Source organism: Ixodes scapularis, unplaced genomic scaffold, assembly GCF_016920785.2.
Source record: "Ixodes scapularis isolate PalLabHiFi unplaced genomic scaffold, ASM1692078v2 PGA_scaffold0__279_contigs__length_252992795, whole genome shotgun sequence".
Classification (NCBI taxonomy): Eukaryota; Metazoa; Arthropoda; class Arachnida; order Ixodida; family Ixodidae; genus Ixodes; species Ixodes scapularis.
This window is the reverse complement of record NW_024609835.1, coordinates 1446315-1463796: the sequence shown is the minus strand read 5'-3', so window position 1 is coordinate 1463796 and position 17482 is coordinate 1446315. Positions and strand designations below refer to the sequence as shown.

Here is a 17482-nt window from a genome sequence, read left to right as displayed (position 1 = left end):
AGTTTCTGTTTAATGAGCAGTTTTTTTCTGCCATGCTTCAGCCGTGTTGCTAGACGTAAAAGGAAGGACGACGGCTAGCTGATCTTTTAGCGGTACGCAAAGAAGTGTGTCAAGATTTATCTATCTGCCTGCGCATTGATGCCAGTGTAGTCTCTGCAACTTGGCCTAGGCTAGGCCTAGTGGTCCAAAGCTTGGTTCACTAGTGTCTGGCACATTAAGCCTTCGATCGCTCAGCATGTGTACACTCGAATAAAGCCGACTACCTTCTCATTTTGCACGTTATACTTCCTTTCGCTGCGAAACACCTGACTGTCCCCACCAGACAGCGCCGTGCTATCGGCATTTCGCGAGAGCTGAAACGTCAAAGTTCTTGAGTGCCAAACGGTATGTCTAAACTAGCTGATTCTGCGAAACTCCCGATTTCGCAATACCGATGCCTGTAAAAAGAAAATAAAAGAAAAAAAAGGTATCGCCTGAGCCATGCAAACAGTCGCGATTTATATGCCAACTTTTCTGCGAGAACGGCTCAATATACGGAAGTGCGACTTATACAAGGACGCGACTTACACTCTGGAAAATATGTAACTACAACAGATGTCATTTCCAGAGGTTGGAAGAACTCATAACAGACATTGCCATAAAATAGCCATTACAACAGCAAACCAATGCTACCAAAAACAGTTGTTGTAAGGAGTAACTCAAAGCAAACCACTGACAACGAACCCAAAAGGAAACCAATAAACTTAGAGTTAGGCCTACCCCGTGAATAAATGTTAGTCCGTTTGGAACACAGTGAAGCTATAGCTATGAAAAGTTTAGTCTTCAGTTCATATTGAAAAAAAATTTAAAAACACTATATGGTCATTTTCATTTTTACATATATTCCGAGTTTTTCCAAGTTTTTGGCTGCATAAAGTCAAGGTCCCATTTTTTGAGATTTAGATTTCAAGCTCACACACTTGAAGTTGTTAAGTATCGACAAAGCCCAATTTTCTCTTTACCTAAAAACAACTTTATCCCACGATCGCGCAACAATTGCGCGTCCATTTTTGAGCTGCCAGCTTTAGCTGCCCGTATTAGTCTGCCCACCTCCATGTCAGGCAGGGACCGCAGAGCCGAGAACAAGGTCATGGTCTTTCCGGAGCCAGGCGGCCCGCAGAGCACGAGCGGGCGGTGCTCGGCCAGCCAGGTGTACAGGAGGGCCTCGTGGCGCACCGTGTCCACCGTCGGCACCACCACGTCCGGCGCCGCCACCTTGTGCGTCTCCACCTCCACCTGCGGCACCTTGCCCTGCCATGGGGACCACTCTCCCGTCGCCAGCGACACCTGGAGCCGCAAAAATTGGAATGACCCATCAACCCACCTCGGCGCAACGACCACAAAAAAGAATCCGGGAAAACCGAGATGAAAGAATTTAAACTTGCCTCGATCGTCCCGACAAACCCGGAAAGCGGGGAACGTATTGTGCACATGTCATGCGTGCATTCCGATTTGCTACGCTCGACTGCGGGGAGCTTCGGGTGGTTTCGGAGGCACTGCACGCACGGCACTATTGCAATCTGCGGGTTGGTCAGAATGATCGAGACAAGTTTGAATTTCTTTGGGAGTAGCGTGGCACGTTTTAATTCTTAGTACCGTCGGATTCTTGGTGTCCCCCTTGCGCAAAAGAAGTAATCACGAGGGGCGGAGGCTTATCGCACCCCTTGCTTTATCAACTGATTACAGTGCACGCCAACGGTCGCCAGCGGACTAAGCATGGTGGACTATGCATCACTCACCGCCGACAGTCGCCTGCAGACTGTACTTGGTTTCACTTTAAATGCGACCAGAGCGAATGCAATGATTCCACGAAGCCAACTGAGCAGTGCAGAAAGCGCATCGTCGTGGCTCTAATCATCTTGGTGGGCTTTCCGCTACCAATTACCTAAGCCAATCGCACACAATGAAGGCACCGTGATCTTGCGCTTCCTTCTTGCACGATGAGTTTAGCCGGAGATGGCAAGCCCACAAAGGAAACGAGACGATGCACTTTTTTCTCAACTGGCTTCATCAGATTGTAGCATTGGCCGCGATGGGATTTAAGTGCATTGGACCAAGTACAACTTGCCACTGGCAATCATCTGCGGCTAAGCCAATTATTCTTGGAGAGTTTGACATGAAGGCATCGACCTGTATAGCGATAATAAGAAAACCCGAAAATTCAATCATTATAACCAATTATCGTAATATCTGGACTAGAAGCTGGGCGTTTCTGGTCTTGAAACTCTAGAAACGAATCGTTAGAAGCAGTACATCGTTATATCTGGTATCGTTATAAGTGGATTGCACTGTATTTGTGGTCAACTTATATTCCAGTAAATACGGTAGACTTGCATACGAGCTTTTAAAAGTATTCTGCCTCAAAAAAACTAAAGAAAAGCACAAATGTAAGCAGGCATTTGTTCCCTCCCAAATTAGTTTGCTCATTCAATGTACCAGCATCAGCCTGCACAAGTGCACAAAAATGTAACGCAGCACAGAAAGATGCGGGGCAACGTGCTTCCGGTTGCGTTTCGAGATAAGCTGCACTCATAAGCCAAATACAGCGGTGCGCACAGAGTTCAGCTGGTGCAGGAGTTGCACGCAAGTTGAACGCAGCAAGCGTCTGCTGTCTCCGCCGTGGCCGGGAGATTTGGCCAGTGCAGTACAACTGTTAACCAAGAGCGCAACAGGACAGAAGGGCTAAAGAACTAAAGAGTGATGCGCATCTTTTTCTCCCGTGTTGCAATGCACCACCATGAAGGCACGCTGCTGTTGGTGGCCATCAATTGACAAACAGAAGGAAGAGGAGTGGTACCTCATAGTCGATGATGGGCAGCCCGGTGTTTGCCGGCATGGGCACGGTGGCCATGCTGCGGATGAAGTCTCCCAGCTCCGAGCGCACCTTGAGGCGCCCGTCGCCAGCAAACGACCAGAGCAGGGCGTACACCAGGCACTTGGGGATGTACTTCTCCAGCTGGTCGTGCTGCAACCAAACACACACTCCCCGTATGTTTTACCTCCCCACATTGTCACTACGGGACACACCACGCCCGGGAGGGTAACAACGAGAACAGAATGCGGCAAATTCTAGGTGCCGACGTCTGTGGCCTTGAGACAAAGAACAAGAAAGAGATTGACAAAAAAAGCAGATAAAAGGTTGGGCCTGTGTTTTGCCGAGCGAGACAACTTGAAGTCGTTCAAAGCTCGTCAGCTTTATCTTTATACAATGCAGAATGCCTGTGTTTTCCTGCAAAGTAAGCTAGAAATGAACAAGGTACAAACCTTACAGGTGATGTTTTGCTGTTTCGTTGCGTATATTACGGCGTCGCCAGCGGTTAGGGCCGAACGGGGCCGCCAACTGGGACCACCAATGTCTGCGTCTACACTCCGCCAATCATAAGCCGCCCAAATGCGTAGGACCTTTTTTTCTTAATCGTATAAACTATGCGCTACGCAAGGAACGCGGCTTACGCAACCGAAACTAAAGGCTGGTTCACACACTCGCGACTTAAAACGTCTTATGATCTGCAACGACGAGAATGCACTAGCATCATCTATCAGTCAACCCTGGAACAGTCTGAGTTTCCGTACATTCCCTTTTTTTTACGCATCATTCTTTATTTCTTGGCTTAAAAAACTTCCGATAATGTTATAAAACCCATTTCTCGCAAACAGGTACACTTTGATCTAGCAAATACGCTGCAAAGCCTTCACTCTAGTGAAACGCAGTTCCAGGGCCCCCTCATAGATGGTGCCAGCGTGGCAGTGTGCTTTCTCGTCGCAAGAGATGCGAAAATTCTGTCGTAACCAAACGCGAGTGCGCAATTTGGCTTTAATGCAACCAGCTTAGGAAACAAGGCCCTCCCCCGACGTTTTCGGCCAATCGGGTGTCGTGGCTCAAAATAGGACTTTACCAAAAGTGCAATCTGGCACGCAGATTCCAAGCATGGCAACGTGCAGCTTAGAATCCTGGTGAACACCTGTTGTTTTGAGTACCGGGTGCGGTCGGCCTCTCTGTGCACCAATCGTAATGATTGACTCTCTGTATGCTTCACGGAGGAAGGTCAAAGCGCATGTTTTGTACACATACTTCTACCACTTTGCTGCGTTCACCACCTTGCCTGTCGGGGCTCAAGACGATACGGGCGAGACACTGAACTTCCTGCGCGCATTAAGACTCGAGAAATACATAAAATGCAATGTTTAGCTCTCTCCTTATATGTAAGACATAGACATCCAACCACTTTTCACTTCAAATGCGATAAAAATAGTCATTAAATTCAAATGAAATAATATATTTTTGAGAGGTTCTCCGTCAATACAGGCTCGCTCTCGCAGACATAGTCAGCACAAAGTCAGCGCTGCACAGCACCAACTTTGTGCCGAGAAGGCACAAAATTTACAGCAGTCTAAACGGGTGAGAAGGGAAACTTGCATGAAGAAGACTGATGCAATACTGATGTTACGAAAGTGGTACAAATATGGAACTGATAAAGAACTGGTACAGAACTGATGCAAGACAGTGCTAAATCCGAGATTCAGTACCGTGTCACATGCAAGAACCAGCTTCGACTCTACAGTGCCCCCCCTCTCAACGAGCAAGCCCAAAGTTTGTCGCTTTTAGCAGACCTGCATTGCAAAGTCCGAGTGGGTGTGGTTGTAGGTGAGGACGTTGTGGGTGGCCTGGTTGAGCATGGAGAAGAGCGACCCCAGCGCCCGGAAGCGGGTGAAGTCCATCACGTGCTCCTGGCGGGCCGCCCAGTCCAGGCAACGCACCACCAGTCCATCGCTGCCGAAGTATGGCTGGAGGATCAGCGCCACGTCCCGCTGCACCTGGGGGCACCCGAACATCGCAGAGAAGCGTCAGTGCACCTCTCCAGTTGTCCAAAATGCTCTTAAGCTGCTGGCGGGTTTTGAACACTTTACTCTCCGATACATGCATTCTCAAGCTGGGTTCCCAAGGATCCCAGAGGCACCAAATTTCCTCCGTCATTTCTTCCCCCAAGTAAACTGTTCTTCCAGAGTACTACACTCCCATTATATTGCATAAATATATGCCAAACACTCGCAGTATATACTCTACTGTATATAAGGTCTGCAGCCTTCAGACTCTGAAAATCGACCAATATCCCAGCCCATCAGGTCATCCCCAACAAAATTCTTGTACACAGAACGCATTATAGGATCATCACATGACGTGGTCATGTCACGTCACATTACACTTCTACAAATTTAGCAGAACATATTCAATGTTAAAATAATTAATTTTAATGCCGTATGAGATTATAGAAGGCACACAGTTCCCCCAATGTTTGTACAGACAGCAAAACTTCATTAGATCTCTCGCAAAATTACCCAAGCACCAACAAGCATGCTAAGAGTGTGGGCACACGCACCACACATAAACCTACGCTCCCAGCATGCTTATAGGTGCTCGTGTTATTTTGTAAAAGGCCTATTATGGTCATTGAATGCTTAAAAAAATTTGCAGTGGCTTAGCTCGGCTATACCAGGATATACGTAGCGTGAGCTAAGGTTCAGCTGGTTATTCGTAGCTTTCCTGGTTGTCTAGGATTAGCTTGATTATTATGCTTACTGCTGCTTCAATGACACACACACAGTATACGCATTATGCAACACATGTATATTTTTTTTTTGCTCAACGTCTCCGCTAATTGCCAGGCAACTACTTCGGGAACCGATGAGTTAAAGTTTGCCGCTCTTCTGCGCCACTGAGGAGCAATCTCGCTCTCCTTCTCCGTGGCTGAAGGTCTGTTTCTTTCGGCCAGGGGGAGCTGTAGCGTTCACGAGACGCGACCACGAAAGAAGCGCTTCCAATAGCGTACGCGAGACACGACCATTTAATGGCGACGTGAAGCGGCGTCCTAGCGTTCCATCATGTACACTCCATGGGTGTAAACTAGCGTCTGTATAGCTTCCCTCGGCGTCTGCTCGCGTTTGTCGCGGCTATGACGTGACTCCTCTGGAATGCGAAGACCAGCGAGGCGCACACGGTGGCGGCGGAACCCGCAACGGCGGCGTCTCCGGCGCACCAGCTGTGCGCCGTGTGAAGTCACTGCTCCTCGCACTTGTGCAGACCGGAGCATGGCTCATTATGCGAGCCATGCGAAACTGCTCAACCTCGGCCAGTGTAGCTCACGCTACAAAACTAAGAGAGCAAAAACGAAGCTGTTGGGAAGGGAGCACCGACCTGCAGGGCAGGTGAGAGGGCGTCCTCCTTGGAGTCCTTCTTGCGGTAGGCGTGCTGTTCCTCGTCGGCCTCCTCCAGAGGGATGTGCCGCAGCTTGAGCAGGAAGTGCTCAAACACCATCTCCGTGCTCAGCACGTCCTCGCTGAACCAGATCATGCCGCAGCGAGACACCGTCGCCAGTGTCGCAAAGCGCAGGTCCTGCACCTCAAACATCACCCGCACCTGCGCAGTTCCACGGGTGGGGAGACATTCAAGCAATCAGAGTCCACTCAATGAGTAAACACACTACATCTTAGGGGAGACTCCCAGGGGGGAGTAGATTTCTGCATCAACAGAAATTGATGCCTCCTGTACTAATTATAATGCGAAAGCATTAGCTATTCCATGGAGCTGAGTCGGTGGCATCTATAACCACGAAATAATGCGAAAGAAATGCCCATTCTAGTATTGGCTAAGCGAAACGGATCCTAGATAGCCATTGGCGGCCCGCTTCACAAAAGTGCGTGCTGGGCTGCCACTCTCTCTCGCGCCAGGCGTTGCCGGAGGGGAGGGCGAGGAGGCTGCGGCCGTTTCTGCTTTGTTTTGGGCCGAGGAACATGGCGGCGCAGGAGGCATCTATACCGTCGGCGGCCGCAACTTCGGCAGTAGTGAAACATGCCCGTCCATGCCAGTACACCGCAGACAAACTAAGGGGGCGGAACGACATTCATGCTTTCACATTCACAACTCGGAAGAAGTGCTTAGGTGTGGAATTTCTTTATTCTTTATTGAGAAAAAACCCGGAGCACCTCTTCGGCATTATTGCGGGAGCACAATGCATTATAAAATAAACCTGCATTCTCCCAGCACACCACTTGTGCTGGTTACAAATTCCACTCTGATATGGTACGCACAAAAAATTAGTGTTTAAAAAGATTTGTTCTGGCGGCTACGGTCGAATTTTACAAGAATGATCTGTTCGCCCCGAGATATAATTTGGCTGTTGAAAGTGTGACGAGGCAGAAATTCCTGTTTGTTTACGATAAATAGAATAAAAGAGCCTCAATAGGAGGCGTCTAGGGCACTCCAAGGAAACCCAGTCCAACTCTTGTTTCGTTTCTGTTGTGCTTAAAACGCGATTGTATTTCCCCAGGACAAACCGAGCAGGAACAGATCGAATGCACTCAAGTACATTAACACAAAGTGCACTACTTGCACTCTTTAAACTAGGGCTTTCCTACCAGGTTCCCCAGGATAGCACCAAAGGGGTGCTCTCAAATTTCCTGGACCACCCCAGCCTTGAAGTAAAGTGTCCTAGTATTAATTTAACAGATACGAGCCATCCATTGTGGACTCTGTACTATTTTCACTCTCCAGCCAAAAAAGCGGTGGGAGTCTGCCAGACCAATCAACAGCTTGCCTTTCATCGCCTGGCCCCTCTATGCTTGGGGGAAAGGGCGGGAGAGTAATCACGTGGCGAAAGGCAAGACATACAGCCGGTCCGATGTGCTTGTAGCTCCCACCGGCCTTTTAGCCTCAGAATACAGTATATGCAGCGTTGTTTACCAAGTCTGTGGGTTCTGCACTGCTTTGAGGCATCAATGCAGAGACCAAAATCGGACACTAATAAAAAAACAATCTGTGCTCCTCGAAATTGAAACATTTCAGATCCCTCTATTCGGAAGCTGAAAAGATCTCCTTGGTCCTGGCCAGGGGCTGCAACTTTGTAAAGTAGGCTCAAGATAATTCACTCTAATATTTCATACTTTCGGTTAATTCAAACATATTTCAAAATTTTGGTCGTCCTGCTATGTTTTCTATGTACTTATAAGGCGCTTAACACGAACAGTGTTTTTGCCTTAGTCATACTTTTTGTTCTTTTGTCCCTGCTGAGTGTGCTTCTTTCCGAGCACTGGTGCACTGCGGAGAAGCAATACCCGCAAAGCTCACTTCCGCGAGTGCTGCTTTTCCGCAGCGCACCGGTGCTGCAAAAGAAGCGACCTCAATGAGACTAACAGTCCACAATACACAACTTTTAGGAGCGAAGCTCCTTAGGGTCTAGCCTTGTCCAGCGTCCGTGCTCACATCGATCTTACTGGTGTCCGTGCTCGTGAGCTCACGTGCTCGTGTAAGGCAAAAGAAAAAAAAATGATGAAAAAGACTAGAAAAATGTTTGCGCAGTCGACAGGATTCAAACCTGTACGAAGAGACCCTAATGGATTCCTAGTCCATCGCCTTAACCACTCGGCCACGACTGCGCGACGAGTAGGGAGCTCCAAGATGTGGTAGTAACTCAAGAGCTGGGGATGTCATGCATGAAACATTGCATGTAGCCGCTCTACGTATATACAGGAGAGGGCGCTGCAGTCAAATGTGTATATAATCGTGTTAAACTTTGCATGCATTGGCTCGACGTTTATAGACGAGAGGGCCCTGTGGTCAAATGCTCAAATGTGTATATAACCACGTTCCATACCACACATTCTTTTTCTGACATGGATGAAAACGAACGAAAGGCTCGGCATGCTGCGGTTAAGCGTTTACGCAGACAAGCACCACCAGAGCTTCGCCCCAATCAACATCATTCACCACGTGGAGATGCAGTCATTTTTCATGTCATGTGCTTTGCCAACCCCAGCGCTTGGCTATGATTAACAATGGTGGCATATAATCGGCTCCAGATCATGTGGCCGTTTGTTTTGGTTGCGAGTTGAAAAAAAGACTGCTGCCCGTTTTTCCTTAATTTTTTTGCGACTTCTGTTGCGTGTGGTAAAAAACGAATGCACGTTTTACAGGTCATTAAGATTAGGGATTCGTTCCAAGCGGTATTTGCGCAAAGTACGAAAATTGTTGTATCGCATTTTTAATTTTGTTTGAGGTGTCATGCGCTGTTTAAACAGTCCACGATAGGCAACATTTTTGAAGGGTAAATAACTATTCTTATACATTGCACCAATTTTTTATGTGTGGCATAGGATATACCTGCTTATGATTAGTAAGCCTGTGTAGAGGAAATCGTCAAATATCTGCTTTGTGTGGGAAACGATTCATATAACAAATCATGATTTTATCTCTTATCATATTGAAATAAATTTCTGATAATTGAAACATCCGATAATTCAAAACGAAATTCGTGGCTTCCCTGAGTTTGAATTAATGAGCCAACTGTCACAATAGCAGTTGCTCTGCCACTGTTAGAAGATGCCACAAACTATAAAAGCTGTGAAGTCGAGATCGCAGTATCCCTGAAATCGCTAACGAAAGTGTACGCCGCCAGACGAGCCAGTAATGTCCGGACCGATAAGGTGGCCGCAATGAGGCAAGCGCAGGGGCAGTCTCACGTTGGGGGGTAGGCTGAGGCGCTCCCCGTTGGGCAGGGTGAGCAGCTTGTTGTCATCCAGGACGCTGTTGAGGTTCTCCACCCACTCTGGGTCCACGTCTCCGTCAAAGATGATCCACTGCCGCTTGTTGATCTCCCCACGCACATTGTCGATGATCCTACGCAGACGCACAGACACCAAGTGACCCTCTCCTTCTCAGCCTCGATTTACTTACAAAAACAAAACGACGCTGTGCAAGGGGATGAAATTTAGCGAGGCAAACGACCACCATGAAAGGAGGTCAAGAAATAAGGCGCACACTAAATACAATTCAGCAATGTCAAGATATACATGACAAAGCAAGATTGAAATCCAACCTTTCAAATACATAAAACATGTTATCGAGGGATGAAAAGAAATAAAACAATGCTTAGCGAAAAAACAAGGAGAGCATGCAACATAAAGGCTTACATTTTCTTAGCCAGATCACTTTTTAGCCAGACCCCAAAATATACCGTTTACCATTTTATTATTATGTACCAACTAGCTCAACTTAATGCTTCACTGTAGTTCAAAGATGCTTATAACAATTAAAAGAAAAGATAGGCCAATGCCCTTAGCATATCAATGAACCGAGATAGCAGCATAGGAGATGTAATGCACCCAAACCAACAGAAACACTGGCTGCAAAAAAAAAAAAAGAAATAAGAGAAACAAGGGCAAGCACAATCAGGGTCCCACTCACTTTCTGAGGATGTGAGTGAAGAGTCCGTCTGTCCATTCACGCGTGTTGGGGTCCAGGACTCCGTACAGGGCCTCTTTGGAAATGGCCTGGATGTGTAGGAAAGGAAAAGGGTGCTAGAATTACTCTGAAGTCCCCAACGAGTACCCACCAGCAAACACCCGCCAGCCAACACCCGCCAGCCAACACCCGCCAGCCAACACCCGCCAGCAAACACCCGCCAGCAAACACCCGCCAGCAAACACCCGCCAGCAAACACCCGCCAGCAAACACCCGCCAGCAAACACCCGCCAGCAAACACCCGCCAGCAAACACCCGCCAGCAAACACCCGCCAGCAAACACCCGCCAGCAAACACCCGCCAGCAAACACCCGCCAGCAAACACCCGCCAGCGAATACAAGCCAGCGAATACAAGCCAGCGAATACAAGCCAGCGAATACAAGCCAGCAAATACAAGCCAGCAAATACAAGCCAGCAAATACAAGCCAGCAAATACAAGCCAGCAAATACAAGCCAGCGAATGCCCGCCAGCGAATGCCCGCCAGCGAATGCCCGCCAGCGAATGCCCGCCAGCGAATGCCCGCCAGCGAATGCCCGCCAGCGAATGCCCGCCAGCGAATGCCCGCCAGCGAATGCCCGCCAGCGAATGCCCGCCAGCGAATGCCCGCCAGCAAATGCCCGCAAGCAAATGCCCGCCAGCAAATGCCCGCCAGCAAATGCCCGCCAGCAAATGCCCGCCAGCAAATGCCCGCCAGAAAATGCCCGCCAGAAAATGCCCGCCAGAAAATGCCCGCCAGAAAATGCCCGCCAGAAAATGCCCGCCAGAAAATGCCCGCCAGAAAATGCCCGCCAGCAAATGCCCGCCAGCAAATGCCCGCCAGAAAATGCCCGCCAGCAAATGCCCGCCAGCAAATGCCCGCCAGCAAATGCCCGCCAGAAATTGCCCGCCAGCAAGTGCCCGCCAGCAAGTGCCCGCCAGCAAGTGCCCGCCAGCAAACGCCCGCCAGCAAACGCCCGCCAGCAAACGCCCGCCAGCAAATGCCCGCCAGCAAATGCCCGCCAGCAAATGCCCGCCAGCAAATGCCCGCCAGCAAATGCCCGCCAGCAAATGCCCGCCAGCAAATGCCCGCCAGCAAATGCCCGCCAGCAAATGCCCGCCAGCAAATGCCCGCCAGCAAATGCCCGCCAGCAAATACCCGCCAGCAAATACCCGCCAGCAAATACCCGCCAGCAAATACGCGCCAGCAAATACGCGCCAGCAAATACCCGCCAGTAGCCCCGATCATAACGCAACATGGTGTCAGCAAGTAATGCATGGCCCACCTTGGGGTCAATGACGTGGGCAACTCCCTCGACGCCCTCCAGGCGTTCGAGGGCCTTGAGCAGCACCTTCCAGGCGGTCGATTTGCCGCTTCCGCTCGGGCCAACCATCATCAGGCCGTGGTTCAGCTGGGAGATCTGGTACAGCTGAAGCACCTGCACAAAACCAACACACAAACCAGGCTCACAAGTGGCAAAAAGAACTATCACAAAAAAGCCCTCATTACTGCGAGTAGTGACAGCGAGTAAAGAAAGCTTTTTTGCTGTCATTACTCGCTTATTACCGTAGCAGGTATTCAACCGGTATGTATACTACATCCTCAAATATGGCCCCTTGATTTTCGCCCTTGTCACACAAGTGTCACGCAGTTATCTGCCACGATCGTGGCAGCGGCAGAACAGAGGTGAACACGACAGACACCCATTCCGCCGTAGCTCCCTCTCAGCTCAAGAGTTTACGGAAGCTTCTGCAGCAAGGAGTGGGAGCGTCAAGAGGACAGCAACACATGCATTCACTCATCTTTTCTGCCACAACTGATACGAACAACCGCCAGGATTGCAACATCCAACAGTCCGACAGGCTAGCTCTTGGGATGTCATTTGCTGCCATTTCAAGACCACTTTCAATGCATGGTAGTTATTTCAATACTGCCAGTTGTTGAGCCAAAGCAGGAGTGAATGATTAAAGTACAACTAGCACAGGTCACTAAACACACCGTACCCCAAGAGGAATTTGTCGTCCCGACAGCTCCATTTCCTGAAAGTGGCCCGGGTGCCAGCAGCAAGGTGTGCCCTCACCTTCTCCATCCAGGTGCCTCCCTGCTCCTCCCCCTCGCCCGCCACCAGGTACATCTCCTGGCAGACCTTGACAATGTGCTCCTTGAGGCTGCGCATCTCGGCCCGGGTGTACGACACCCCCGGGAAGACGTCCGAGAGCAGCGAGAAGAGCAGCGGGATGTCCTCCGCCACCAGCTTGGGCACCATCGTCTCGCACACGCTTTGGATCAAAATCTGGGGGGACGGCACGACCAATGAATGCCGCATCGAGCACAAAGCGAGATGGTAGCTTCCCTCGAGAGTGAAAAGGTAAGGACTTTCCTCGAGGGACGCCAAAACCAAGAATATTCAAAAATTGGACCCCAAAGCAGCCGTCCAAGTGGTAAACGCACATTGGAACACTTGTAATGGCTTCGCCTCGGTGGTTATAAACTCCGCCATACAATGGCCACTCCCTCTTGCCGGTATAAATACCCGAAAACTGGACGACTCTGCTTGAAACTCGCTCTAAGGAAAAACTCCCCCAGTTCATCCACGTCTTCACACCTTAACGCTCCGACAAATTAGCAGAGTTTCCACACCATGAGCACTACTCCGACGAGACAATTGAGACAGAATCCCAACAAAGCATCTGGGAAGAGCAACCTATATGTGATTAGTATAAACATACTGCGCAGCTTCTCCGAAGGAAAAGATGGCATTTCCGACGAATGTTTTCCCACCTCTTGTTCCGGCAGCCCTTCGGCAATGGTGTTCTCTTCGAGAGCCTGCTCTCCCCTCTCCTTGAGTTCGTCCTTGATGCGCTGAATGCGGTCACGCTTGATGTTGCCAGCGCTCACCAGAACGCTCTTCAGTGCACGCAGCCCAAAGTCATAGTGCGACTGGTTCGACAGCTGCTCGTTGCACAGCCTGCAAAACAAAGAAGTGCAAGACTGAACCCCCGACACGCGTAGGGTGTGTGGCCAATAGAGACTGGACAGTTACATCCGATGCTCATAACAAGTAAAAGCTGGGAGCACGTGCAGCTATGAAGATGAGTCGAAGACAAGAGGTGACACTCATTCATGAAGACGTGTCATGATATATTGGAAAACTTCGCAAAAAGGAACCCTTCACCGAGACAAAAAGCTCTACCCTTCGTGCATCTCATGGAAAAGGTCTGCACCACAAGCTAAACAAGAACAAGCTACTTGTTCTTAACGCGGAAAAGAAAAATTGGTCGGTGCATAGGTGTACTATGCTGCATAAATTGTGTGGGTGGCACAAGAAATGAGAGGGGGGTGATATATGAAGGCAATGTTTATGTAGAAATTAGATAAGTATTTACAGCGACAGAAATCAAAGAACAGTGAGCATAGGAGGATGGTACGAGAAGTAGTAGACGAGTCTGGTGCATTGCAAGCCCTCCAAATGTTTGTGGAACATCAAGTCGATGCACGACCCGCCGGGAGTCGTAGGTCCAGTTGTGGACACAAGTAGCAGACCAAAGCTGTCGTGCATAAAAGCAACGAAAGTGGCATTCTGGTTTCTAAAGGTGTCCAGTAGAGGCAATTCTGAAGCCCCCTGCCGCTATTATTGAGGCACGTACGAGGAATTGCGTGCCAAGTAAGTCGACGGAGAAAACGTGGGCGCGCTACCGGCCATTTCAAATGCACAATAGAAAGGATTTTGGGGAAGACGCACACACGGATGAAAGGAGCCAGGGGCACCTCCGTGGCCGACACAATAGCATGTTTGCCACGTCATTGGTGCGAACACAAAGAAAGCAACCAGTTGTCACAAAGAAACAAAAAAAGAAGCCGACGGCGCCTGTGGTTGATGCTACAGCACGCTCGCCGCGTCATTGGTCTACGCCTCGAGAGACGTCACTTCTGTGACCAAGTTTCCGAAAAATTGACACCCAACTTTGCACCCCCTTCCAAGTGCAGAGAAAGACACAGATCTATGTCAAAAGAAGGGGGGAGGGGAGGCTGTAATAGCATACAACTAAAGCTCCTGTTGCAACTTTACTCATAAACACTTAGTACAAACATGAGTTTTAAAGGAGGCTCTCCGCATGTAACTCGATCAGTTTGAAAGCACCTAACGCTTACCACAAGCCTGTGCCTGTCTACAACATATCTCATCCAACTACTGCTATGGTGAGTAGTATACACAATTTTGAAGCCAGCTGCCCACACGCAACACAGTTAATGCGCAATCAATACAACCACATTGCAGTTTACTGTAGACGTCTAGGAAGGCACGAGAGAAGAGACAAAGCGGTGTACTTGAAAAAGGGGACGATCTTGGAGGCGAGCTTCTCCGCGGTGCGGAAGCCCTGGGAGAAGAGCATGACCTGGGCGATGAGCTGCCGGTCCGGGGTGGTCATGGCGAGCGAGCGGAACAGCTTCTTCAGGTTGTCCGGCAGGTTGGAACGCCCGGCATAGCCCGGGTTCATGGTGATAAAGATGGCCATGTCCGGATTCAGGCGCACCTGCTTCCCAATCAGCTCTACCACCAGTTGCTCTGAAGGCATCAGAAAGGGGAGAAACACAGGCAAGCTGGTCAACTAATTCCAGAGTAAACTCGAGACCAGGATGAAATAGAGAAACGGACAACCGCAACCAACGTCTCCGTCCCATAAAATGCCAAAATTAGTTGTCAGTATTTTTTTTTTTTTTTTTTTGCTCTCAGGTTTATTATAACTTGATTATCGCACGGTTTTATCTGTGCTGTGAACTTTCTACTACTTATGACGGTGAGCCCCTTCGACGGATTCGTAACAAAACAATGTTGATCAGTTGCAACTATTGTGCGGAGCAGTAAACTGTGATGCGACAACCGAGGGAACAGATTTTTGGATCTTGTGTTCAGGTTATCTCAACCATGCTCGGAAATGCGGACGGCGTTTTGCCAAGATCATCTTGACTTCGTCAGAGCCTCTCGGTGAAAATCGGTCGTCACTTCAGTCATCTTAGGTGACTTCTTCCACTATTTAGTCATGCTTCTGGAACTTTCCCACTTTACCTGGAACATGCCGAATACGCTGCAACACTGCTTTTTCCAAATGCAAGTAGATGTTAGTTTCTCGCACTTCTGCTGGCAGTAGCTAAATGGCATCACCAAATGAAGAGCTTTGGGGCTCAATTAAGCATGGTGTAAATTGAAACTGAGGTCTGGTGATAAACGCTGATCCTCAAATGATACAAAAACCACCGCCTCTTGCCAAGCCAATGTGAGCACCAAGATGCGCACTCCGTACCTTTGCCACTTTCCCGGCTGCGCAGCGTCTCTTGGATCATCTGGATCTGCTGCGAGACTGCCGAAAGCATTCGCTCTTCCAGACGGTTGAATTCGTCAAAGCAGCCCCAGGCTCCCACTTGGCAGAGGCCCACGAAAATACGGCCCATGGCCTAAAAATGTGCGCAAACAATAATGTGTTAACAAACAAGCCCCACTTGTCAAAAAAATAAAAAAGGTTCCCCAATTATTTTTTTTTATAAAAGGCATAGGTTTTAAAATGAGAAGTAGGTTAGTTTCAACTCAAAACCAAAGTTAATGCAGTGCAAGACTGTGCTGAAATTGAGTCGGATTTTTTCTTGTACAACTACCAAGCGAAAGTATGTTATTCACTTTAGTTTTAGATAAAATCCGACAGGATTTGAACATTTCATTCTGCAATTTTTATGATTTCATTCCAGATTCACACCAAGCATTTCACTACATCCCTACCCATATAAATGTTGCAAAAAGCAACATATTATTCTACTTCTCTTCCAACAACACGCATTATTAAAAGCCAATCAAAATGTCAAAATGTTATTACAAATGTATCGTGACTAGTATTGCAATACACAGACTGCAGCCGAAAGAGGAAGCTGCCCGATTTGAGACTTGTAGGGAAAACAATGTGGGGGCACCTGAAAGTCAAAGGTTTCGTCGCAGTTGAACACCAACACAAAGCGGCCCAGCTGATGTCCCAGGGCCTTGACAGACTCCGTCTTGCCTGTGCCGGCAGGACCTGGCAAGAGAAGCAACCCACTCAAGCTTTAGAAAAGCTCCTTCGACACAACAAATCCTACACCCAGTTGGTGCACGGGGGCTTTCTCTGAAACGCAACTTTCCCGTCTTTTAAAGTGAAGCTCTCTTTACGAACCTCCCTGGACTTTGCTGACCGTGGATGTTGACTCGAATTATGTTAATGCACATTATGCTAAAGCACCGAAGAGAAGGAGGCCATCTCCTTGCAGTGGTAGCCACGCTTAATAAGAAACAGAGGTGTACCAGTGACTTGTATGTAAGCTTTATTAATGCAACGTAAGTGAACGGGCTTGTGCGAACCAGCCTATAAGTGCCTCATGCAATGGGACCTAAACAGAACCTGACAGGGGAAGAGAAAGTGGTGCAAAAGGAGCCATCGACGTGCGTCGCTATGTTTCCTACTTTACCGTGCATACACCTCTCCTTTTGATTCTCCTTCTACCCGCTGCAACACAAGACACTGAAGAAGGTACGGATTGCACACCTGTAGTAATCAAGAAATGCAAGTCTGCATAACTGTGTGCCTTCGTCGTGTGCATCCACATGTACAAAAGACGCTACTTCAGCACGGAAACACACTCCTCAACCCTCCGAAACCTGTCAATAAACGTTGTATTGGACTTTTCCATTTCGTTTCCATGACATTCCATTGGACTCCCCCAAGACCTCAACAGAACCTAAGCTGAGCTAGCTGGTTCATACTTCAGGTAAGGCCAGCTGAATTAGAATAAACATACACACAAAGAAAAGACCATGCACACCACTCAACTAACAACTGAATTTTCTTTCTCCTCCAGCTCTACTATGAACTCCACATGATGAAAATATTCTGTTCTTTTTCCTTCCTACTTCACCAAATATTTGACAGAAGTGTGTATGGTCTTTTCCTTGTGTTTATGTTTATTCTACTCCAACTGGCCTTACCTTAATAGGGAGTTTTAGAATAACCTACGCAATCTAAGCGCATGCCAGCGCAAAATTTAGCGCTTGCATTAGCGCACGCTACGCAAAAGCATTTCAGAATAGTGTTTCTCCGCTGCAACGCAAACACCCGAGCATCTTGCACTCGCAACGCCACAAGGATACAG

General features: G+C 48.6%; 1 protein-coding gene and 1 non-coding gene across 2 annotated transcripts in view; both read right to left on the bottom strand.

Annotated features, from left to right (window-relative positions):
- LOC8036409 (dynein heavy chain, cytoplasmic) overlaps positions 1-17482 on the bottom strand; it is a 167826-nt gene that overhangs the window by 81568 nt on the left and 68776 nt on the right. The window contains exons 34-45 of the mRNA XM_029983821.4: positions 16274-16374; positions 15616-15766; positions 14642-14879; positions 13094-13280; positions 12393-12605; positions 11598-11750; positions 10277-10362; positions 9553-9709; positions 6233-6454; positions 4651-4854; positions 2837-3004; positions 1090-1326 (exon numbers count right to left, since the gene is read on the bottom strand). Of these exons, the coding sequence (XP_029839681.2) occupies positions 1090-1326; positions 2837-3004; positions 4651-4854; positions 6233-6454; positions 9553-9709; positions 10277-10362; positions 11598-11750; positions 12393-12605; positions 13094-13280; positions 14642-14879; positions 15616-15766; positions 16274-16374 (2117 nt within the window). The remainder of the gene's footprint in view (positions 1-1089; positions 1327-2836; positions 3005-4650; positions 4855-6232; positions 6455-9552; positions 9710-10276; positions 10363-11597; positions 11751-12392; positions 12606-13093; positions 13281-14641; positions 14880-15615; positions 15767-16273; positions 16375-17482) is intronic.
- Trnap-agg lies at positions 8388-8469 on the bottom strand. Its single transcript has one exon. It is a non-coding gene; the product is annotated as a tRNA-Pro (tRNA).